Genomic DNA, 26,372 nt, shown 5'->3' with positions numbered 1-26,372 from the left:
ATTAGTATTTCTAACTCTTTTTTGCACTTCACATAACCTGAAAGGGAATAGTGTAATAGGTATTTATACATGGATGGTTTCTGCAACTAGCATGCACAGTTTAAGAGCACTTACAACAGTAATTTATTTTGCTTTTATGTCTAGCACTGAATATAGCTTCTATATATTATCTCACTAGCTAAATCAGTGAGCAGGTAGTGAGGGGAAACGTATTTATGATATTTATGTTGTGTTATTTATTGAAAGAGATACAGGGGTAAAAGTATTTTATAGTAGTTTTTTTAAAAAAACAAATCTGTTTTGTTTTGTTCAGCACGCCAACTGACTGTACAAATGATGCAGAATCCTCAGATTCTTGCAGCTCTCCAGGAAAGGCTTGATGGCCTAGTTGGAACACCTACAGGATATATAGAAAGGTACAGTACAGTATGTTATTTTGCTGTCTTACCTTTCTTGATCAGTTAATTTTTTTTGTGTAATGCCACATAATCATTTGGCAAAATAATGAAAGGAATGTGTCCTTATGTGTAATGTTAAATTGGAAAAAGTAATCTGTTTCAGAGAAACTGTCACAATTGATGGTTTAGAAAAGAACAGTCTGCAGTCCTGTACAGGCTTCCTCGGAAACAAGTATTTAACCCAGTGAGACTTTTTGGTGAATCTATATAGGATTCCACTGATAACATTGAGAAGCACAGTATGTGGTTTTCTTTGTGAAAGATGGCGAGAAGGATATGTGAGATATGACAATTATAGGTTTGTACAATCTGTAATTAAATACATTACAATTATATGTCTGCTTCCTGTTTTCTTTGACTTGCAAAATGTAATGCTTTCTTTGAAATGTTTATTCTGCTTTGCTGTTTCTGTTGCTTTGCTTGATTTTTCATGGATTGCTTCACATATTTGGAAAAAAAACCTTGTTCTAAAATAGAAAAAGGTTAATCATTTTGGTAATATGAATATATAAGAGTGTGAAATACTGTCTATATTTCTCAAAATGCAGACATTCCATAATACTTTGTATTTAAGAAATATAATTGGATGCAACTGCTGCATTATCCAGATCCACATTCTGCTTATATTCTAGCCAGTATAGTAAGTTTATTAGGCAGTACACATCTTTATCCATCAGGAGACATATTCTCTTCAGGATTGAGTGTTGAGAATTAAGTGCTTCCAAGTTCTCTAGGTCTGTTTCTTGTTTTATCCCTTCTTACTTCACTCTCACTCGAAAATCTTAAAGTGTAAGTGATACTAAAACATTGCCCAACATTTTTTATTCATTCTCACATCACCAAGTTCTCCATGTCTGTCTTTGCATGTTTTCCATATCTGTTGCCTTTTTGTAATAAGAATCAGTTGGGGAGAGTTGCTATTTCAAGGCATGCAAGGCTCTCAATATAATGTGTTAGTAGAATAGTAAGGAAAATGTAGTTGTGGAACCGCCTGTCAGAGTTAAAGGTGGCAGAGCAGCACTGGAATAAGAGGCTACTGGTCAGGGTAAGGTAGTTCTTACCTTGTCCTGGTTTAGATCACAGATGTGTATCCTTGTTCTGGTAAGACACTCATCACTAACCCTAATAGGGGGACATCTAGAAGATCCTTAACTCCAAGCTTCTGTTCTTGAAACTTTTCTCAGGTGTGACAATTATATAATCATGCTTGTAAAACTATATCACACTACACTTGATCTTATTCAAGAGGCATAGAAGCAATGTCTGGAAAACTGGACTAAGAAGTCTTTGCTAAAATAGGCTGTTTTACATTGTGCATGTGTAGAGATTCATCTTTTTTCCATCTGGTTTTCCCCCCCTTGCTGCAAACAGTCTTTTAGCTACCCTCTACCTTCTCTTATAGAATCCTAACATGAAAAATAGTTGAGGTGGGTTGACAAAGTACAGTATCAGCAGAAATAATCAAATCTTCCTCCCAATTGTTTTCCTAAGATCATGGCATCTGAAGCTATTTTTTCTGAATACATCCATTTGTGCATAATATATATTTTGATCTTTACAGTTTACTTTGCTAGTCATAATTGATCTTAGATCTGCTGTGATCTTGCTTTCTTTCTCTCTCACAGCATATTTAAGTAACCTCTGCTAATCTGAAAAGTCCTTGACCCAAGATCAGTAAGTTCTTACTGGGTTTAATGATGCTGCTTTCAGTGAAATACTATACCTTTTGAGAAAGTTACAGAAGCTTGCTTTTTATTACAAGTAAAAATTATATAGCATGTCAGCTATGCCAGTTTGAAGATAATTAAATTAACAAGAATAATGTATAGAATGTTGTTTAATTTTGCATGTTCACTTGATTTTAAAAGATTTTTACAGGTGTATTTTGCATGTCTTAATTAAACAAATCTGATCTAATTGTTTACACATAGAAGATATGTTCTTGATTAAATCAAATCAAGCAATTTCTCCCCTTCCAATATTCTAGCCTTAGAACCATCTATTAAAAATCTTTCTTAAATTACAGACATAGCATTTTTAAAGAGGTACTTCAGTCCTCTTAAGAACTTGTTACTTTAACTTGTTTTACTTATCAGTTTTATCCTATGTCTATTTAATTTGCATTAGAGATAGTATTTTGCCATGAGACTTTTTTGCTATATTTATTACACTAAAAGCATTTTGCTCTGCTATGCAACTTTACTACTTGTCTGCCACTTTCCTCTGAATAGCAGGTAGGGGTGTAATTAGCTGGCTCACTTACAATTGAATAGCAAGTATTCTGTTAAATTCTTTTCACAGTTAAAAGCCAAGTTGTATAAAACATTGCATGTTGAATGGTATTTGATTCCTTAAGAGGCTGATAACAAATGATTCTGTGATAGTTTGGGAGAGGGCTATGCAGCAGTATGATCTTTGATGAGACCTATAGCTCTTTTTGTTACCCCATTTCTAATTTAACTGCTATGGATTCCTACTTTTACCACTGCAGGTTTGGTAGTCCCTTTTTATAAATGATTGCCCAGATATTGGCATTCTATTGGTAAACTGGGATTTAAATGTCTTCTTAAAATATATTTTCATAGACCAAAAAAAGTTGTGCTGGTAAGTAAGAAAAGAGAGTAATGGTCCAATGGTGACTGATATAGGAAGAAAAGAGCCTGCTGATAACTCTCCTGAATTTCTGTTGTATTCTCTGTTCTCGTTGTTCCAGCTCTAGAAATTAATAACTTTTTATCATGAAGGAATAGTATTTCTGCATATGTTAATTAGGAAAATAGGCTTATAAGAATTGATTTCCATTGAAAGATATGCATGTCTGAGCATGAAGCACAGCATCTCCAGCTTTGTAACAAGTATCAAAATGTTTAAGCCCATTTTAAACTGTTGTTGATGGATGCAATATGAAAAAACAAATATTTTTGTTGAGTAGAACCTATTCTTGGCAACAATTTCCTCCAGTTTGACCTAGCTTATACAGCATTTAAACAATACTAGAGAAATACAATTGTTTCATTAAAGGATTTTGTTAAAAATACTTTGCTTTTACAATTTATGTTTTACTAATATAAATATATTTAATATGGGTATTAATATAAATTTAATATGAACATTCATGAATTATATGTTATGTAATAAATGTGTGAACATATTTTGGCATACCCCTTTTTTCTCTTAATTGTTAAATCCATTTTGTGACACACCCACAGGCATGCATGCACCTACCTTTTGGGGTTATGAATCACTAGTCAAAATTTGTTCTATAGGGCCCTAAAGCCATAAATAATAAATTGCAGATGGTCAAGAGAAAAATTTCAACAGCAATCAACACGATGCTTACTATGTGATTTAAGGCAAAAAGTGATTGTTATAAACAGTATAGGAGCAAAAGCAGTTATAGAAAGGAATTTTGATGAATAACTCAAAAATCAGTGCTTATTAGATTGCTTCTTGCATTAGTTACTGAGTACAGGAGCATGAATCTATTAGCCAAGTGAGCAAAACTTTTTGTTTATTCCTATTAAATATGTCAGTTTCCAGTGTAATTATTTACCAATTGGCATGTTTATGATTGCAACCTGAACTTCATACAGTCTACAGAGATGTTGCTGTGCTAAAGTAGCCTCTATTTGCTTACTTTTTTTTTTTCATTATAGAGGAAAATTGCTCTTTCCTGTTTTAAATACTCTTAACAGCAAAACATATTCTCACTTCTGCATTTTGCTAATGTTTTTATATAGTACATTGCTATTTCACCTCTCTTGATTTTTTTGAGGGGGAATTGTATTTCAAAATGTTTTCCACTACAAATCATTACTATATGAGCTTACCTGTTGCAGATTTCTAAGAGAAGCTATTATCTTGGCAACTAAACTGCGAAGTAGAGAAAAGTATAGCTTTCAAGCACTCCTGTAGTATTAACATAGCGTCATATCCAGCACTGAATAGCTTTTTTGATAAAGTACATCTGCTAATACTGTCTATTTTAGATTCATGTAACTTTTTTTAAATTTAAACCTGGCTAAAATATTTTTTCTCTAGAGATTAAACTGTTTTGAAAATACAGTGGTACCTCGGGATACAAACTTAATCCGTTCCGTGACTCTGGGCGTATCCTGAGTTGGTCGTAACCCGACGCAAATTTCCCCATAGGGTTCAATGTAAATCCGGTTAATCTGTTCCACCCTCCGAATTTGGTCGCACCCCGAAGCAAATTTTCCCATAAGGTTCAATGTAATTACCGTTAATCCATTCTGGCGTCCGAGGACCACACGTCAGGGGTGGGAAAACGGCCGGGCGCTGCGTGGCAGGGCGGGAAAACGGCCGGGCGCTGCGTGGCAGGGCGGGAAAATGGCCGCGGACCACGTGTCGGGGCGGGAAAATGGCTGCGGACCACATGTCAGGGCGGAAAAATGACCGTACCCCAAGGCGGAGTTCGCACATCAAGGTAAATTTTTGCGGCCGGAGCTGGTCGTAACCCGAAAAGTTCGTTAGTAGAGGCGTTCATATCCCGAGGTACCACTGTATTGAACTGCTAGCCCAGAATATTATGGAACTTTTCTGTGCTCTTCCATTGCCAAAAGCACTTCGACTTTGGCATCTATTGAGTTGATTCTAAAAATTAAGCTTTATTCAGTCAGAGTTTTCTAAACCTGCTAATAGTTCAATATTCGGCCAAATTATGTTAGAACACACCAATACACTAATTTCCTTTTTCAGTTAAACTGCATTTAATAACATTGTTTAAAGATCATAGATCACTATTTAATCTTGATTTTTCAAATCCTACAATGAATAAAAAGAGGCTATGTTTCTAACTTTTTTCCTGAAACTGTAGTAAAGAATGGTATGTCAGTATAATATTTTTCTATAGACAGGTCAACACGTCTATTTTTGCATTTGCTATATTATACACTACATTTCAACCAACATATTTATTGACATTTTTATTTTTAAAAAGGCATGAATGAATTATTGTTAGTGTAATCATGCAATATATTTCCATTCCCCACAGCTTGCCTAAAGTAGTTAAGAGACGAGTAAATGCACTCAAGAATCTTCAAGTTAAATGTGCGCAGATAGAAGCAAAGTTCTATGAAGAAGTTCATGAATTGGAAAGAAAATATGCTACTCTTTATCAACCCTTATTTGACAAGGTAATTAATTACAAAGTAATCAAGCTTTTACTATTTAATTTTGAAAGCGGTAGTACCTAAAATTCCTGTAGGTTTTCTAATTTTGCAGTTTTTATTTCCAAAAGGAATTGTGTTTTGCTTCCTTGTAAAAGGTATTGGGGCATAGTAACATGGTAACCTGAAAAAACAATGGTTTGATCTTCCAGAGGAGTGAAATCATCAACGCTGTTTATGAACCTACTGAAGAAGAATGTGAGTGGAAAACAGATGTTGAAGAAGAAATTTCAGTGAGTACCTTATATGTTACTTTTTTAAAAAAGCTGGAAGTAGAATTAAAGGGCAGTCCTGTCTGGTTTCGTGGGATCTCTAACAAATGTACTCTAAAGCCCTTTTGTGTTTGCATTATGAAGCAGAAGGGATGGAGAAATGGATTTCTGCTTCTTTCCATACTGTTGCTGTTACATCCTTGTTCAAATTCCCTCCCATTGAAACCAACAGGAGAGAAATGATTCACATTAACTTCTGGGCTGGTGTTAAAACCAATTGGGGATAAAATCTGGTGGCTAAGATAGTTTTGGATTAAGTAGCTCCAGATGTGATACATAGTGATAAGGGACCTCCTGTCAGACAGTCTTTTTTATTGTTTTCAGCCATATAAAAATAGAAATTATGAAAGTTACTGCAAATGCAGGAAAGGGAGATCTGAGGTCTGAGCTTTTTCATCTTAGCTGGGATGGAAAATTTCTGAGTACTTCTCAACAGTAGCAGGAAAACACGTAACCTAAAAGTAAAGACATTGTAGCTCATTGTGCAGTATGTAAATTCATTTTGTAAATCGGTTTAAGATTTCTCTTAATTAATGGAAAACAGTATATAAATATTTTAAATAAGTAAAATAATTGATGCTCACCTAATCTTTATGGCTGCCTGTATAACAATAAATTTGATAGGTATTCAGCACTCAAATATTAGAAAGAGTAACTTACTAATTTTAACAAGGAGGAAATGAAAGAGAAGGCCAAGCTTGAAGAAGAGAAAAAAGATCAAGAAAAAGATGATCCTAAAGGAATTCCTGAATTTTGGTTGACGGTATTCAAGAATGTTGATTTACTCAGTGATATGGTTCAGGTAAAAGAATAAACTTTTAATTATTTGAAATGTTGCTGATAAACTAAGGTTTTAGAACTAGAGCTAAACTTTTTAGAACTAAGTAGAATGGATGTCATTAAGATATTTCTTCTGGGCTGTAGTTTTATTTTGTGCAATGTTGCATCAATAATCCACTTTCGGGAATGCTTCAGATTCCTGGTCTCATGTTTGGTAGAAATATAGCACTAAGCATATGGTAATTTCTTTATTTCCACACAAGTCTTGTTGATGTTCTATGGGAATAAATATTTCCATGGTAAATATGCTGCAAGCATTAGTATCACCTGTGAAACTAACAATAAAATATAAGTATTTGATGTTAAATATATTCTGTTGCTGTTAGTTTCCCTCTTTTGTGTTACCTTGTGATTTCCTATTATGTAGTTGCATTTAAAGTCTAGAAAACTTTGCCTTATATATTGCGGTTTTACTTTATAGGAACATGATGAACCTATCCTGAAACACTTAAAAGATATTAAAGTGAAGTTTTCAGAAGCTGGAGAACCCATGGTAAGCTTGTATTGTTAGAAATAATAATAAGGCAACTAAAATAGGTCTTGTATGTAGATTGTTATTATTAATTACATTTGTATGCCATCTGACTCCCAACGACTCTGGGCAACTCACAAGTAAAAACATTAAAAACAAGAAAAAAATACAGAGAGAAGAGAGACAAGAATAAAAGATGGCAAGGATGACAAGAACCAGCCAGGACTGAAAGAGAAGCAAACCCACACCATGCAAGGGGGCTTCCTTAATCCTTGCCTAAAGTGTGGGTGAAAAGCCAGGTCTTCATGGCCCTTCAAAACACCAGCAGGGTGGGGGTCATTTGGTTTTCGGGGGGAACCTTATTCCAGAGGGCAGGTGCTGCTACAGAGAATGTGTGCTTCTGGGTCCCAATAGATAGTAGTTTAATTGAAGGAATCCAGAGTGTGCCCACCCTGCTAAATCAAATAGGGTGGGCAGATACTAAGGGAGACAGACAGTCCCTCAAATAACCCAGCTCTATTCCATGAAGGAATTACCTTATAGGTAATGAATAGCGCCTTGAATCACACCCAGAAGCAAAGAGTTCAGTGCAGCTTTCAGAGCAAAGATGTTACATGGGCATATCGAGGCTTGCCAGTTGTTGCCTACACCACTGCATTCTACACCAGTTGAAACTTCAGGTGGTCTTCAAGAGCAGCCCAATATAGAGCATGTGAGTCACTGTTGGAAGGGTCTTCTGATCTAGAAAAGGATGCAATAGGCATACCAGATGAAGCTGTACAAAGGCCTTCCTGGCCACAACTGTCACCTGCTCATTGAGCAGGAGCTGTGAATCCAGGAAGACCCCCCAGATTGCATAGCACTTTTGAATGGGGAAGTGCAACCCGATCCAAGGTCAGAAATAGAATATCCCCAGATCTGGGTGGCCCAGACACCCACAGCTGCTTGGTCTTGGTAGGATTGAGTTGGAGATGGTCCTCCCCATCCAAACACACATAGTCTCCAGGCACTGGGACAGAACCTTGACAATCTCACTTGGCTGGCCTGAGGTTGAGAGAGATAATTGGATATCATCAGCAGAGTGATGATACCAGACCCAAAATGGTGAATGACTTGACCCAGCGGTTTCATGCTGATGCTGAAAAAGAGGGGAGAGAGAGTAGAACCCTGTGGCATCCCAGAAGGAAGGGCTGAGGGAGTGATCTCTCCCTCCCAACTAGCACCGACTGGAACTGGTCTGGAGAAAGGAAGAGAACCACAATAGAATGGTGCCCCCAATCCTCAGCCCACACAGCTGGCTCAGAAGGATGTGGTGATCTTTATTTAGGATTAACTCTTGCAAATTTTGCAGTTAAACTATTTCAGACATGTAGTAGCTATAAACTTTATTATGTGATCTGTGTGACTTGATAGCAAAATTAAAAACTGAAGATGCTATGTAGCAATATGATATTTCATAACAGTAAAAACATCTTTTGGACTAACATCTAAATTAAAATGTTACGTGATCAGAAATGGCTGTGTCTTTTATGCAGCCCATTAACTATCATTAGCATTATATTAGGTTAAAGCAAAAGACTGTTCTTAATCAGGGTTCCCAAATTGCTGAAACTTTTTAATCTTCAGCCCATATGGATGTCTGAAAAAGAAGATTTCAAAGAATTTCTTTATAAATTCACTGCCTAGTTAAGCACAGACAGGTAGTGTATGGTGGTGAGAGTTTTGTTGAAGTTATACCATAGGGGATTCTTCAGAGCAAGTTCTCTAAAAATGAAGAAATTAATAGCATGTGAAATAGTGATATTTCTTTTGAGGTAACACAGAGGGGAGAACTAGTGCTGAGATTCAGAATCTCCATTCAGCCATGATACTCAGCTGTTCTGGATTATTGGGAAGATTAAATGGAGGGGGATGGACTTTGTGCTCCTGGAAGAAATACAGAATACTGTACAAAATAATAGAAAAGTTGTCAACCTCCCTTCATCCATGGCTCTTGGTTATATTTGCTGGGATTGATGGAAGTTACAGTTCAACAGTGTTGAGGACCAATGATTTCAAAGACAGAACCATTGAACACTTGGATAAAGCAATAAAGTTAATAGAGAACATCTTGGATTTTTGCTTTGTAGTTCAGATTAATAATGCATACTTACTCTGACTTTTTCAAAGACTTTTACTTTAGAATTCCACTTTGAACCTAATGAATATTTCACAAATGAAGTAGTAACAAAAACATACAGAATGAGGTCAGAACCTGATGATTCTGATCCTTTCTCCTTCGATGGACCAGAAATTATGGGTTGCACAGGGTAAGTGTAATTTTGTACAATAAGTGATGGAGAACTAAGATGTGTAGTTATATAAAGTGTTTAACTAAATACAGGTAGTCCTTGGATCATGACTATTCATTCAGGGACTATTCAAAGCTACAATGGTGCTGAACAAATGATACTTAGGTCCTCGTAGTTCCAGTCATTGCAGCATCCTTGCAGTCATATGAACGCAGTCCGGGTGCTCAATGTTCAGCTTGCTATTATGACATTCCAGCGAGCTGCAATCACGTGATTGTGATTCCCAATGTTCCCTGCTGGCTTCCCACAAGCAAAGCCAATGGGGAGGTCAGCAGGAAGTTGTGGTCATGTGAGGTCCTCGCTTAACGACAGCCAAGCCTGCTGTAATTGCCATCACTATGCGACACAGTCATGTGACATTGCTCTTTATGACTGTGTAGCTTAACGACAGCAATTCTGGTCCCAACTGCTGTCATAAGCCAAGGACTACCTTTAAACCAATTAAATACAGGTAGTCCTTGCATACCAACTGCCTCATTCAGTGACTGTTTAAAGTTACGATGGTGCTGTTCCTCAGTCACGTGATCGCCTTTATAGTCAGTACACGTCCTGTGCCTGACCTGTTGCTTTTCTTCCCCCGGTCCCCTTGCAGAGCAAAGAGAATGGAGAGGAAGGGATTACAAGAGAGTAAGCAAGCACACAATAGAGAATACACATTGAAAGCAATGCACCGGCACTGACAGCTGCAAGCACGCTATGCAAACAACCTGGTCTATTCCCCATTGTGTGCCTGCTTATTCTCTTGTATTCCCTTCCTTTGCAATCTCTCCGCTCTTCAGGGTTGTGTGTGTGGGTGGGTGTACGGACAGGTCAGGCACAGGAAAGATTGCCTACAGAAATCACTTGGTTTTTTTTTCCTCTATGTGCAGGTATCACATGAAAGTATGTAGGCAATAAGATCATGAAAATAAACAGTTGGGATATAGAAGCGAAAAAAAGCTAAATATTATAATGTAGAAATTAATTTACCTGTGTTTCTATTGATTGCCCATCAACTCTTATCTTGGCCAGAAACCATGGTTCAGGAAATATGTGTGAGTGTTCAAATGTTTGCTGGATGATGATACATTAACAAGACACTGTCATACCATAGTTTAAACAAGTTTCATTGATTACAAAAATGCAAGAAGATGTATATAAATCTTTGTATCATCACAAGAACATGAGGGCATTCATCACAAGGCCTGTGCACTTTAAGTGTTAGGCCTGTGAATTGCCAATGACAAGGGCAATTCAAAACAAAATGTATAGTTCATTAAATCCAAATCAGAATTGTCCCAAAAGTAGAGGAAAAGGATATAGGCTAAACCTCAGAGATCAAAGGTTGCTATTTTATATAGAAGCAAGAGGTGTACCACAAGGAGCTGATAACACTAAGCAAAAAGAAAAACCAAGACACTAAGCAAATACAGCTGACATCAAGATAAGCCAGGGTATCAAACCCAAAGCTGTAAGCAGTGTTAAAAAGATGTATCTGCTAAAAGAGCACCAGAATTATCTGAAACTTAAGCAGGTGTTGCTTCATAAGAGTATACATTTTGTTTGGTCAGCCAGTTTGGTCTAGTGAGAACCAGTTTGGCCTAGTGCTTAAGGAGGAGACTGTGAGTTCTAGTCCCACCCTAGGCACAAAAGCTGGCTGGGTGACTTTGGCCCAGTCAGTCACTCTCAGTCTAACTCACCTCACAGGGTGGTGGTTGTAGGGAAAATAGGAGGAGGAAGGAGTATTAGGTATGTTCACCGCCTTGAGTTATTTTTTAAAAAAATAAAGGTAGGATAAAAAAATCTTTTAAAAAAATTGAGGCAAGTAAATAAATACCTACATCAGCAGATAGATCATAACTAAGGTTTATAAGACCAAGAGTCTTCAATAATTAAGAGTAGAAGTCATTTAATGTCTAGGGCAAACAGCAGTTCTTAGTGAGAGTCATCAAAATAGGACTATTGCTGAAGCAGACATGAGTATGTGTGAATACACATTAATGTCATAAAGTGAATATACCTCAGTACAGTAAGTTATCTTTAAATGGGCACATGAATAGGCTTTTTACTCTAAAGAAAAATAAATTGGTTAATTCTGTGCCTAGCATTCCCAATGTTGGAAATAAAGTTAAAGCCTTATATAAATAGGACACTTACATCTTTTGTGTTACGACCTTGCACACCGAATTCTTATGTAATTAACATGCCCAGAGTACTAATCTTGCTTTCAGGTTACTGTTGAATCTAGAACATTTGTTTGCTTTGAATTTATTTATTTTTTTCCCAGCATTTGAATTAGAGGACTGAAATTTATAACAATAATAGGAGATGTTTTCTGGCAGCATCCATTCTGACTTCATGATCATGATTGTTTATTAATTGATAAGTGCCTAGGCCAACCTTTCCTTACCTAGCTCTCCATTATGTATGCTGGGCTACAGCGTTTATATTTTGTAGTGCTGCGTGGGGGTGGATAGAGTTTAGTGCAGTACATCCAAGGCAACTGTTTAAGTAGGCTTAGGTGCTGATCTTTCCAGCACCACTTGCCAGCCTCATGACTAAGCACATGTTGCATTATAATACCTGATTGCCTGAATGCCATAGTTTAGTTGGGGATTCAAAGATCTATTCTATACTGGGATGATGGATTTTTAATTTTTTTTTCATTTTGCAGTAATAAGTGGGAAAGGCATAAAACAACTCTTACCTGTACTTTTCATCTGAATTGTATGGCAGATTGCAAAATTCTGAATTGCTTAGTATGTATGTATAATTTCCAAAGGGAGAGAGCCTATTTTTATGGTGTGCTCAGAGAAAAATAATATATACTGGATTGTTCAGTCCTTAGTATTAGAGAATTATGTTCAGAGAAGCCTAAATTATCCTTGTTGTTCATATAGTTGAATTACTCTTGTATTCAGGTTCCATTCTAGTTGTGTGATTTGTTGTGTGTTATTATGTGCCAGGATTATAATAGCTAAGGTGAACATACAGGCATACATTTGGTTTCATAACAGTTTTCCCATAGGTGCCAAATAGACTGGAAAAAGGGGAAGAATGTTACTTTGAAAACTATAAAAAAAAAACAAAAGCACAAGGGGCGTGGAACAGTTAGAACTGTGACAAAAACAGTTTCCAATGATTCCTTCTTCAACTTTTTCAGTCCTCCTGAAGGTAAACTTAACTTTATTATGTTATATATAAAAAGAACATACATTAAAATTCCAATAATGTCACAAATGGAAACAAAGGGAAAGACTGGAGTAGCATCCAGTTAAACAGTAAAAAAATACTGAATGGTAAAGCAAAAAATGTTTTTGTCATTGGCTGTGGTGCTGAAAAAGGAGCCATCTGAGCTTTCCTGGAAATAAGTATTCCATAGCCTGCAGTGCCATACTTGAGAAGTCTTTGACTTGTGCTTAAACTAACCTGAAAGCAAAGCAACATGGACAAGACTTTCAAGGATAACTGTAAAAGGTGGAACTGCTTAGGTGAGAAGGCAGGATTTCAAGCATTTGGTTCCAAATCGTTTTAAGATTTTTCAGATGATCACAAGAACCATAATCTGTTCAGAGAAACTTACTGAAAGACAGCATAACAAGGAAGCGATATCCCCACGAAATGGATTTCCACTGACATTCAGGAAAAAAGTTGAATTAAAGATTGTCTGCACTTGATTTTTAAATAGGAGTGCAGCCCCGTTCAGACTACTCTGTATTTTAACATTCATCAACTAGCAGTGCCTCTATTTTGTCTGCCTTTAGCCAATTAACTTGCATTATATTTTATATAATGACATTTAAACAATGGTTTGGGCCATCTGTTGCCTCCTTGTTACATGGAAACAAAAGATGGGTGCTTCAGGTTGTTACTGCAGTTAAGTAATAATGCGGCTTTTAAAAATATATAATGTTACCCCTTTTTTTATTACAGTTCCTGAAAGTGGAGACTTGGTAAGTTTCACATTTATTTTCTTTGTGAATGAAAACCTAATTTTTAAAAATTTTCACTGTAATAAATGTATCCCTTTGTTAGTACATATATCAATAATACAACAATATTAAATGATCACAACTTCATAAATATTGCAAAAATTCCTAAAAGTAGACTAGATTGTTCATGTGAAGGATCCATGCAGTCTTTGCCCATTCCTTCATGAAAATATTCCTCTTAATTCATAGTGCTCCTAGGCAGTAAATGTAATATTGCTTGCCACATATGTAAGCACACGTAGAGAGCTGGGCCCATACTGTATATATGAAAGCAACCAGTGCAGAAGTCATATAAATGATTAAGTTGTCCACTTATGAGTTAAAGTGGGGCAAAAAAGTATTTAGTCAGCCACCAATTGTGCAAGTTCTCCCACTTAAAAAGATGAGAGAGGCCTGTAATTTTCATCATAAGTATACCTCAACTATGAGAGACAAAATGGGGGGGAAAATCCAGAAAATCACATTGTCTGATTTTTGAAGAATTTATTTGCAAATCATGGTGGAAAATAAGTATTTGGTCAATATCAAAAGTTCATCTCAATACTTTGTTATATATCCTTTGTTGGCAATGACAGAGGTCAAACGTTTTCTGTAAGTCTTCACAAGGTTTTCACACACTGTTGCTGGTATTTTGGCCCATTCCTCCATGCAGATCTCCTCTAGAGCAGTGATGTTTTGGGGCTGTCGCTGGGCAACACGGACTTTCAACTCCCTCCAAAGGTTTTCCATGGGGTTGAGATCTGGAGACTGGCTAGGCCACTCCAGGACCTTTAAATGCTTCTTACGAAGCCACTCCTTCGTTTCCCGGGTGGTGTGTTTGGGATCATTGTCATGCTGAAAGACCCAGCCACGTTTCATCTTCAGTGCCCTTGCTGATGGAAGGAGGTGTTCACTCAAAATCTCACGATACATGGCCCCATTCATTCTTTCCTTTACACGGATCAGTCGTCCTGGTCCCTTTGCAGAAAAACAGCCCCAAAGCATGATGTTTCCACCCCCATGCTTCACAGTAGGTATGGTGTTCTTTGGATGCAACTCAGCATTCCCTCTCCTCCAAACACGACGAGTTGAGTTTAGACCAAAACGTTCTACTTTGGTTTCATCTGACCATATGACATTCTCCCAATCCTCTTCTGGATCATCCAAATGCTCTCTAGCAAACTTCAGACGGGCCCGGACGTGTACTGGCTTAAGCAGGGGGACACGTCTGGCACTGCAGGATTTGAGTCCCTGGCGGCGTAGTGTGTTACTGATGGTAGCCTTTGTTACTTTGGTCCCAGCTCTCTGCAGGTCATTCACTAGGTCCCCCCATGTGGTTCTGGGATTTTTGCTCACCGTTCTTGTGATCATTTTGACCCCACAGGGTGAGATCTTGCGTGGAGCCCCAGATCGAGGGAGATTATCAGTGGTCTTGTATGTCTTCCATTTTCTAATTATTGCTCCCACAGTTGATTTCTTCACACCAAGCTGCTTGCCTATTGCAGATTCAGTCTTCCCAGCCTGGTGCAGGTCTACAATTTTGTTTCTGGTGTCCTTTGACAGCTCTTTGGTGTTGGCCATAGTAGAGTTTGGAGTGTGACTGTTTGAGGTTGTGGACAGGTGTCTTTTATGCTGATAACAAGGTCAAACGGGTGCCATTACTACAGGTAACGAGTGGAGGACAGAGGAGCCTCTTAAAGAAGTAGTTACAGGTCTGTGAGAGACAGACATCTTGCTTGTTTGTAGGTGACCAAATACTTATTTTCTACCATGATTTACAAATAAATTCTTTAAAAATCAGACAATGTGATTTTCTGGATTTTTTTTCCCATTTTGTCTCTCATAGTTGAGGTATACCTATGATGAAAATTACAGGCCTCTCTCATCTTTTTAAGTGGGAGAACTTGCACAATTGGTGGCTGACTAAATACTTTTTTGCCCCACTGTAAAACCTGTAAATAAATGTGTGAGAGAGTCCAAAAGATAATATGAAAGTATAACTTAAGGAAACAAGTATTGTAGCCATACATCTATAAAATCATTATATATGAATTCAAGCAATATTGCAGTTTTTTAGTGTGAATTAATTTATATATATCTCATCAACTGAGGGTCCTGCCGGGAACGAGACCTGACTGGAATCAGCTATGACCAAGGTGTTCTCTGTGATGGCTCTAATGCTGTGAAACCCTCTCTCTATTTATATATGGTTTTCTGATCACTCTAATCACTTTTATATACAATTTGAAAACTTATTTTTATAAGCTGGCATTTCCTTTTTGCTGTAAACTTCATGTTAGCTATCAATAGCATTTGTAATATTTTGAGTAAGGTTTTATTGTTATTTATTGATAATACAAACTTTAATTAAAACAATTTTGTAGATTAATGCATTCAAATTTGATAATAAATATTTTGTGAACTTAAGAATTCAACATTTCTTTGGAGGCCAATAAATAATTTTTGGTAAAAAGTTAATTATTCAATCAAGTGTCTAGGGTAGTAGAAAATGTTGACACTAAAAAGGTTGATGAATGAAATGGTATATTTGCATTTAGTAAATACAGATAATGGCATTATATATTCATTTACTTACGCAGGATGATGATGCTGAAGCAATCCTTGCAGCTGATTTTGAAATTGGCCATTTTCTACGGGAGCGCATAGTTCCACGATCAGTATTGTATTTTACAGGAGAAGCCATTGAAGATGATGATGATGATGTAAGTTGTGTTTAATTTCAGCTATATCAAAATTATTTTAATGTTAAATTGATTGAAAGAAGTTAGATTAATATGCGTGTGTGTGTGTGTGTGTGTACCGACTACACTATTCCCTTTCAGGCTGAACAGTGATCCATAGAACACAGAAAAGAAATAGAAACAAATGAAATTAAGGGCAGAAAATAGGAGAAAAGGAAATGAAATACAACTAAATCTAGTGAACATCAATATCATGCACTATACCTTTCCATACCTTTCTGCCATCCTTGTTTCCACCATGTTCATATATTGTCTTTTGTTCTTTAATGTTACATTTCTCTTTTTGAGGATCACATCAATTCCCATAAACCATAACTTTGTTGTTCTTACCCTTCCTCCAAGTCTATTCATTATTTCTTAATACATTTGTTGTGCTATTCAGATCTCATTCATTCTTTATATGACCAAATCACCACAAGTCTGTGCAGTTGCCATTGCAGTATGTTCAAAGTCTGCATTCCCACCATAAACTGTTGGAGATGGAATTGGTGGTTATTATCTTATAAATTCATTTGGTGAGCTGGCAGGAGAGGGAAGATTAGATCTTTGTGCTGTTGTGAATAAAAGTTGCAGAATAGGAGAATGTGGGCAGTGCATTCAATTTCCTTCATTGGACAGGGACAGAGACATTCATGTAAAGGTATGCTGTTAAATCAGCCCTCTAGAAGTGCTGAATGTCATACATTAACTCCGGGCAGTTATTAAATGTGGTGGGCAAAGGATATCAGAAAGATAGGAAGCTCCTAGAAAAGGTCTAGTGACAAAATTGCAACTATATACATTTGGATTAGAGCAGAAATCTTTCTGAAGATCAATGTCAGATACTCATTGTTTTGCCTCTGATTGAGTTTGTTGAGCCCAGTTTGGTGTCAAGTATTGAGATGATAAGCCTCAAAACTCTGAAATTTCAGTTACTCCATTAGACTGGGTGGGTGTGAAACTGTCTTGAAGAATCATAGAAGCTAAAGGGCTCCCAAAGTAAATTAATTTTAGCCAGTAGTTAGAGACTACACCATATACAGATCTCTATAGGGGTGAAACTGGCTTCCAGTTCCAACAGAGAATTGGGCACACATTGAGGTACACCAAACATTCCTGATATTTGTATTCTGTGTAGAGTTTAATAGTGATTTTTTGGGATCAAAGATATTCAGGTATCTTTAATCACTTACGAATATGGAAATCAAATAGAGCCCTTAGAAATTTCAATTGAATAGTTTTGAGGGAAGCCTCAGAATGATATTTACATATCTAAGCTCCATAGGTTAGATAATTTGGGGCTTTTACCCTGTATATCTTGTTGCTGGTGCATGATTATTGCCATTTTGTCTTGTGAAGCACAGAATAGCATTTGTGACACTTTTCTGTTTTTATAAATTCTACTCTTATTTGGTTTTGACCTCAGTATGTGAAATAAGCCATAGTACAGAAGTTTGTTCCATTTGTGAAATGCATAGTTTTTGATCTGATGTATACCATTTGTTGTTGTTGTTGTTGTTGTTGTTGTTCAGTCGTTAAGTCGTGTCTGACTCTTTGTGAACCCATGAACCATATTGCACCAGGCCTTCCTGTCCTTCACTGCCTCCCTGAGTTTGCTCAGTTTCATGCTCATTGCTTCAGTGATGCTGTCTAACCATCTCATCCTCTGCCGTCCTCTTCTCCTTTTGCCTTCAATCTTTCCCAGCATCAGGGTCTTTTCCAAAGAGTCCTCTCTTCGCATTAGGTGACCAGTATCTGAGCTTGAGCTTCATTATCAATCCTTCCAATGAGCAATCAGGGTTGATTTCCTTTAAGATTGACTGGTTTGACCTCCTAGCAGTCCAGGGGACTCTTAAGAGTCTTCTCCAGCACCACAGTTCAAAGGCATCAATTCTTCGGCGCTCAGCCTTCTTGTGATGTATACCATATCACAATATAAAAATGGATTCTGAATGACTAGTGCCTTTCCCTGGGAGGAATTAAAATTTTCTTTCAGCGTGAGAGATGCCAGGCCTGTTAGCATGAAGATAAGCTTTAACCAGCCATTAAAAAGAACTGCAGACAAACTTCTGCTATAACAAGCATCAATTCTAACTGAATAATCACACTGGAGAAACATTTGGAAAGAGCAGAGACCTTAGAGAAACATTGACTGTACTGTCTTGCGGGCTGTGCTCAGCCTAACAGTTGTGATACCACTTTCGCTTCAAAAACTTAAAAGCCACTGGAGATTTCCTCAAAGTAAAATTATCCCTTAGAGTAAAGGATATGCTAATATTCCTTGTGTTGAAAATAGGACATTTCATATTTTAGCTTGAATCATATGTTTGAATTTATTTTTATTTTCAAGCCTTTAAATCTCATTCAAAAATGATAATAGGAAAAGATCCATTTCAGATCAACACCCTGCAAAAGATCCTATATGTATTTACTCTGAAGTAAGTCCTGCCTTCACTTAAGACCTCAGAGGGAACCTGCTGCCTTTTAGATATTGCTCAGTTTCAGCTTCCAGCAGCCCCACTAGCATGACTAGTAATGAACTCTGTTGAGAACTGTAACTCATCAACATTAGTAGGTCCATAGGTTCTCAATTTTGATTTAAGACTAGCTGCTAAATAAGCATACAGAGGATAACAGCATTAGTTTGAGGCTTTTATCTAAAAATTGTGGTGCTCTTGGAGCTGATGTACTTCTGATTGCTCTTTTTTTTTTTCATTTTCTAGTATGATGAAGAAGGTGAGGAAGCTGATGATGAGGTAAGCTTTATTGTGGGTTTCAGAAGCATTAATAAATTAAATGATTTCAGGGGCTTAAAGGTATAGAAGGAAGTATCTGAAGGGACTTTCAGTCTTGCTGTACATGGCCAAATATATTTCTTACATACACGTGTGTTTCAGGAAGGGGAGGAAGAAGCAGATGAAGAAAATGATCCAGATTATGACCCAAAGGTATGTGATCAATTCGTATGTTATTGAATAATTACATTTAGAGTAATTGCCTGTAATCTGTAAATTCCTGTAGCAGACCTGTTATGACACTGATGTTTCCTTTTCTTTCTTCAACAGAAGGATCAAAACCCAGCAGAATGCAAGCAGCAGTGAAACAGTGTGTATGTGGCCTTGAGGAATATCTGCACTGTAATAGCCTAAATACAACTATTAGTTACTTACAGCCTTATGTTTTGTATCTTGGTAGAATTAAGTAAACATTTTGTTAAAACAAACTGACAGAACCAGTTTAAAATGTAGGTTCCTTGTACCTAGCATTTTAATAGTACTTTTCTGCCAATATGTAGAATGCAGTAAATCCTAAAGCATGAATAGTTAATTCATTGCTATATATAGTTTGGTTCTAGTGAAGTCTGTTGTCATGTAGCTATTAGACTGCAGCTGTGAAGATATCAGAACTCTTGACGGACCACTATTTGTTTAGAAAAGATCCTTTCCCAGAGAACCAACCAAAGTATTTTTTGGCCCAGTAGTTTAAATGGGTTTAAGTCTGCTTGCACTGGCTGTGCCTTCATTACTTTGTTATAGAAATAGCAGTGACTCGTACTAATTAGGAAATGAAATACATTTTCAAATTTCATAACTTCCATATAAACTGTTAATTTCCATCAAGACCACAATAATCATAATCGTCTGCTTGTTTATGCTCTAGGTTTTTGTATTTTGTGCTGGTGACCTACAGAAAATCTCTAGAAACATCATATTAAGGTTGTTTATCACTGGGATGTGAATAAACCTAGTATTTTCAGAAACTAGTTGTACTTGTGTACACCTTTTAAAATCTTGTAAGCAACCAAAGTTGTGGGAAACATTTACTGTTGGAGACAATCCTTACATATAGGTGCAAAACACTTCAATGTTTCAAGTGGCTGTATTTCTGCATGAATTCATTCCAGTAGGCCTTGCATTTTGCATAAATTTTTGTTTTTTGACTATATTGTATCTTTGATTCAGTCACTTCTAACACCTATGTCTCCTCACAGCAAGGGTGGAGAATTCCCACAACCATTCCCATAGTCATAACCACTCCCAGACCATTAACATGTTGCCTTAGGCTAATAAAAATGAGTCTAGCAATAAGTCACCTTAGAGCTCTAACCTTAGAGCTGCTTTCTGCAATCTGATTATGTCTAGGTGTGTTGGACTACAGCTGCCAGAGTTTCCAATCAGTATGACTGGTCATGCTAGCTGGAAAACCTAATAATACAAACCATTGGGATGGCATTAACATAATTCTTGAGTGATGCCTAGAAATAACTTGATTTCTTAAGATAATTCCTTCTCTTTCTGAGCTTCTAACTTTATTGACTTTATAAAAATGAGTCATTATTGGCTGGTTTCTGAAACAAATGATAGGCATTTTCTTCCTAAAAAGAATGATCTGTACTTGGGTGTTGGATGTAGATATAAGGAGTGATCTTTAGTCGAACCACATTTCCAATCAGTACTCAAAGGACAGAATTGAACAAAAACAGACATAGGAATGATTCGTTTCATAAAAATTGGTGATACTATAGAATGGCCCAATTACTGACAAAATAATGATTATGCTCTCCAGTAGCTTCTTTGCATCTGTAGGAACCTAGGATTTACACTGCTGAAATTCACAGCCTTCAGTTAAAAAAATAATAAAATATACATGAAGCTCCTGGCTGCAGAAAAGTTAACTGTCCCGCATATCTGTTTTGAATGTTTACAGATTTGGACAGGTCCTTTGGTTCTGGAGAAGCATTGGATAGCCATTGCTCATAAAATAATACCTGGTTAGTTCCTAAAATGCACTCTCAACTTTATAATCTATCCAAACTGATTGAAAAAAAGTTTTTATTTCTCTGATGATCTGTATGGCCTGAATTTGAGTAATAATTGGTTGTTTTGTAGGGGGATGGATATTGATGAAAGTAGGTCCTTAATAATAGCAACATTGCAACAACAGAAACATGACTTTTGTGGCAACAGTGATGCTTAAAACAGTGTACAGTACATTAGAGTTTCCAAGTCAAGTTTAACTAATTATGATTTTGCCTTTCTCAGGGATTTTGTTATTTTCTGGGATTTTTTATTTTAACTTCCTAGTCTAGCTGATAGGCCTGGGTCTGTTATGGTCTCCTACCCAAGCACTGATCAGCCAGTCATGTGGCATTTTAGCGAATGCTCTGGAAGTTTAAAATCCATTTTGTATTTGTGATTGCAATGTCATTGATAGAAATCATCTGAAAACTGGGGGAAACTGTTCGCATGGCTTATGGAAGAAATAATAGAAACCATAACCATAATTTTAAAATATCCAGGTTCATGCAATGGGATCACAGGATGTAATATATTTTTTTAACACGTTGGTATCATCTTTGGAACACTAAGGTTATTGAGCAAACAAATGTCTTCCCATACTGACACATATGGGAGGAGCAATAAAATTTTAGCATACATTTTTTCTCTTTGGCAATAAACTTGAAAATGTGCGCGTGTTTGTGATAGGGATGCTTGTGTATTTTTTGAAATGTCCTCATTCAGAGTTAAAAGGCAGGTACCCTACAGCTGAGCTTTCAGTTCTCTAAGCATGATAGCTCTGTTCAGCAGTTCAGAAATCAGAATGGTCAAATCATTGCATAGTCAAGGGAATAGAAAAATGACCAGTCTTTCTGTAAATGCAACCTTTCTGCCCTGACTTACTGATGAAAATGATAACATTGCCCAGTTACCACCTGAGAATACGAGAAAACACTTGGAGCTGCTATATTTGTATGAGAAAATCTAGGCATCATTGATCAAAGACAAGCAAAAAAAAGGTTGGATATTTCAGCGAGGCAATGATCTGAAACATAGCCTCCAAATCAACTATGAAATACTTACAGGAAAGAGAAAGGCTTTAGAATGGCTGTCACAGTCATCAGATTTGAATATTGTTGAAAATCTCTGGGGAGATCTTAAATAAGTGCGTGCAAGGGGATCCAAAGAATATTTTTGAGCCAGGCTAGTTTGCAAGGAAGAGTGGTAAAAAGTAATGCTAACAGCAAGAATAGAAACACTTCGTAGGCTACAGGAAATGCTTGGAAGCTGTTATTTCTGCCAAGGAAGTGTTACAGAGTACCGATTGAAAATTTGGACCTCCATATTAATGGGTTGCTTTTTTTGAAATATACATAGACCTTCAAATTTGTAGAAATGTCACGTTTAACTTTGTACCATGTAGAAATCCATTCACAAAGACATTGATTGAAATGCAGTTTTGATTGGGGTGCAAAAGGTTTTGCATACAACAGTGTGCATGTGGTTCCAAGATAACAGATGTGAGTTGCAACTCCAGGCTTACTTGCAAAAAAAACCCCTAAATCATTTTCCAATTTGGTTTTACACCCTTTGGTTATCATGCAGTATTTCGAATATTTTAAAATAGTTTGAAATGTGATCACACTTGAATGGCTTGAATTATGATTTTGACTTTTTTAGGGACTATGAAGAAATAAAATGTCCCTAACATTCCACTTAAGATTGGCTAGAATGTTGATAGTTTTCTTAAATGGTTATGTGTCACTTTAAGGGAAAAGGATTAAGAAGTTTTATAAAACAATCTGCATGGTCTAGTTCTTGAAGTTGCACAAGCAGATTTTTTAAACTGGGTTACTGGGAAGCAGTTCAAGAGATAGCAGTATGTCACATTAAGCAAATCAGAAATATGCACACAGTTAAGCTTGACACTAGGAGGCGTATGTGTGCTACAGTATCCTAACATCAAATTAGCTATGCTATGCAGTAAAGCTGAAGAACTAGTAAAACTAATACTGTTCATGTGCATTAGTCAAATAGAACTGAAGATACAAATAAAACTGCAATAATCTTTGTGTACATAATTTGATATGAAGTATCAGTTTTTCATTTCCTCACATAATAGAAATACAGGGATTCTTCTGAATGTTACATAGATTTGCTTTCTGAAATGATAAAACTTTAGGGGCATTTTACATTCTGCCTTTCCTGTATAGCTCATCCCCCCCTCCCCAAATAATTGCAATCCTATTATCCTAGATGGGGCTAGTCCCTGTCTCTTGGCCCAAGATCATTCAACAAGCTTCCATGGCTGAGGGTGAATTTGAACCTGGGTCTTCCAGGTGTCAGTTCAACACTTCAGCTACCATGTCATCTTTGCTTGCAAATATCAGGCAGCATCTCCAAAGACACTAGGGATCTTTGGCATGCAATGAATGTGTTCACAGACATATGCAAACAAGGTCTACCTACCTGCCTGCCTATCTCCACAGGAATTCTTAATACTATTTACAGCCGTTACTATAATATGGAAAGATGCAAAACCTTCAACTTGAGATTTACATTGGCTCAGTATTTTCCAAGAGATGCAGAGTGGAGCATGCACTCAATTTTAACCATCTTGTTGAAACTTGTTTGCTGTGGCTGCTGAACTTGAGAAAATAAACTCATTTTAATAGTGGGAAGCCAAAATGCAGAGCAAAAAAATTAACACGGGGAAAGAGGACGGAAAATAGGTGCAGAAAGAATAGGCAGATAAATTCAGGAAAACATAAGTTGAAATTAAGAGAGTGAACATGCACAAGAAAATGAGTCAGCTTTTTTCATGATCATTTTTTTCAAAAGGTTATTAAAAAACTAGTATAGTAACAACAGGCTTTCTAGCATATGCTATATTAATGCAGTCCCTTAGGTTAATAAAGATAAGGTCTGTAAAGAGATTTGGATAAGTGTACCTAATTCTGCTTGTAGGCAGTTTTGGTATGTATATTTTTAAAGACATAAGAACTTTCTCCATAAAAAGCATCTACTTACCAGACACCAGCAATGTGCTTATGGCTTCCTTTACTATATCTTAAAAAGTTTTTTTTAAAATAAAGATTTAGAGAGGGGTTTCAAAACACATGAGTTATATTCAAGATTTGTTTGGAAATCTCAGCTGTTCTATTCATGTAGTTAGAGCAATCAGGTAAAAAAGCAAATACACAGATGCCTCCATCCATATTTAACTAGTAACTTGCATTATCTTTGATTTCTTCCCTTTCCTTTTCTCCCTATAGTTAGCCTTGTCACAACAAAGCAAAAATACAGCCCTTTCCCCCAGTCTACTTTACAAAAACTCAGACTCCAGTAATCTCATGCCTTAACTATTTCTGGGCTTCCTGTAAACATCTGTTGAACACAGCATTCTAATCATCCCAGATTCTGCTGCTAAAATAATTATCTTATTTGGAGCATGTGATTTCTATTCCAAAGTCTTTATACTGAGTTCTTGTCCTCTCAAGATTTTGTTCACTCTGAAAAAATTCCCTGAGTCATCTTGCACTCCATTATGGTACTGTGATCTACATTTCTCTTTTAGCAGTATTTTCACCCAGCTATCCCTTATTTCTACTTTTGCAATAATTTTATTAAAGATTATATAGAACAGATAAAACTAATACAAAAACCTAATACAAAATTATATTAAAAAAATATAAGAACGTGAACAGAAAATACCCCCCCAAAAATAAAAAGAAACTTCACCCTTCATCCCCAGCAAGTATATACAACATGAACAACTTATCAGTCTCTTAAAATACTATGAAATACATCTTCATTCTATACGTCACCTCATTTTCTAGAGACCCATCTAAATCCTCAGCTCTCATTAATCAAACAAAAGGTATAAAGATTGACATAACAACATAAGCATTTAGTCCCCCTTTCCATTTAAACATAATCCCCCTAATCCTCTTAATAAAGTCTAATCCCAATTAACAAACATTACAGAAAAATAAAAACTCTTACATATTACCAGAAATAATCCCTTATTTGTATACTGAAAATAGTAACAGATATAACAAACTAATCCATTACACCCAATTGGACATTTCCAAAAAAGAGTTATCCAGTCAAAATAACCATTAAACATCACCAAAAGTAACAATCCATTACTTAACCATAATCAAATAAACCAGTTTTGTATTTTTTCTTCCATCCTCGAATTCCATAGATAAAAGTTCTAACATCTGCTTTCTTCTATTGTCCTTGTCTCTTCTCTCGAAATCCTTGTCATCTTCATCAAAGTCCATATGTAATTTCAGTGAAGCCATTCCTGTGAGCCTCTTATATTCCAATTTAAACAGGTAATCCACATCCCTCTTTTGATACATTATTGTATATCTTTTTAAAATTTTCAAGTGATCATCCAATTCCATTTGTAAATCCAATATTTCCATCTCTTTCTTATAGGTTATAATTTTTAAGCCCACCTTAAAATCCATTTTGGTTATCTTCCAAGGAACTTGGTTCTCTTCAATAGCAACTTTTGGTTCCAGTATAGGGTTAAACAGTCCAAGCATTTCTTGAGCCAGCTTATAAAACATTTCCTTTAAAGTAGCCATCTGGTGCTCTCTAGTGATTAACCTTCAAAACTTTGTTATCAGGGTGAAATATAAACATCATTTTTTTTCCACATGAGAAGATCTTTTTAATTAACTTCAAAGTCTTTCTTTAAATCAATTTCATCAAAATCCTTAGCATTCAAAAACTTTCCAAAAAACATTATAATCCCCCTTTTGTTATATATTGCAAAAAATAAAGATCTTACAAAGCTGGAAACACGTAATTTTCTTTCTTTTTAAACAGATTGAAGAGAGACTCACCCAGCAAATGCCCAACTTGCGGTTCTGAAGGTTTTTCAGTCTTAAAGAAGCAGTAAGAAAAAAAATTAAACTCCAAGGTGATTAAAAAGATGGGGTTTGGATGAACTTTGAGTCCTTAAAAGGCTACATTAATGGCTTAGAGCACAGTGAAACCCGTGACTCCCAGCTGATTGCAAGCGGCTGCAAAAACATTGTTTTTGCTTTTGACATACCAAAAAAAAAACTGAGCTGTCCAGAATGCATGAGGGTAATCTCAAGATCTCTCTTTTATCCAGAGAGAATTATTGGCAGTCTAGATCCCACATCCAGCTGCCTTTCAGCTGCAATGTCTCCCATGGAGCACCAGTTTGCCAGTTTCACCAGAAGTGTTCTCCTCTAGTTACCCCTTATTTCTAGAATCTTTAGCTATTGGAAATTCTTTCCTTGGAAATTCCTGTTCAGAGCCTACCTTTTCCATGA

At 36.4% G+C, this 26,372-nt stretch overlaps 1 protein-coding gene across 3 annotated transcripts in view; it reads left to right on the top strand.

Annotated features, from left to right (window-relative positions):
• The window catches only part of NAP1L1 (nucleosome assembly protein 1 like 1), a 34,730-nt gene extending 14,697 nt beyond the window's left edge, over window positions 1–20,033 (top strand). For 2 of the 3 annotated variants that reach the window (XM_088141829.1, XM_088141830.1), the window contains exons 4-15: window positions 314–416; window positions 5,473–5,614; window positions 5,800–5,880; window positions 6,593–6,721; window positions 7,181–7,252; window positions 9,401–9,540; window positions 12,590–12,735; window positions 13,495–13,514; window positions 16,133–16,255; window positions 18,997–19,029; window positions 19,171–19,221; window positions 19,339–20,033. In XM_088141829.1, the coding sequence (XP_087997955.1) occupies window positions 314–416; window positions 5,473–5,614; window positions 5,800–5,880; window positions 6,593–6,721; window positions 7,181–7,252; window positions 9,401–9,540; window positions 12,590–12,735; window positions 13,495–13,514; window positions 16,133–16,255; window positions 18,997–19,029; window positions 19,171–19,221; window positions 19,339–19,374 (1,076 nt within the window). In that variant the 3' untranslated portion in view covers window positions 19,375–20,033. The remainder of the gene's footprint in view (window positions 1–313; window positions 417–5,472; window positions 5,615–5,799; window positions 5,881–6,592; window positions 6,722–7,180; window positions 7,253–9,400; window positions 9,541–12,589; window positions 12,736–13,494; window positions 13,515–16,132; window positions 16,256–18,996; window positions 19,030–19,170; window positions 19,222–19,338) is intronic. The other variant, XM_088141831.1, reaches the window with a different exon arrangement.
• Window positions 20,034–26,372: the final 6,339 nt, after the last annotated feature.

Source organism: Python bivittatus, unplaced genomic scaffold, assembly GCF_059951505.1.
Source record: "Python bivittatus isolate LINGU-HERP-01145 unplaced genomic scaffold, Pbiv_v1 ctg000330_np1212, whole genome shotgun sequence".
Taxonomy (NCBI): domain Eukaryota; kingdom Metazoa; phylum Chordata; class Lepidosauria; order Squamata; family Pythonidae; genus Python; species Python bivittatus.
The sequence above is the reverse complement of the archived record's forward strand: the minus strand, read 5'-3'. Positions and strand labels throughout refer to the sequence as shown.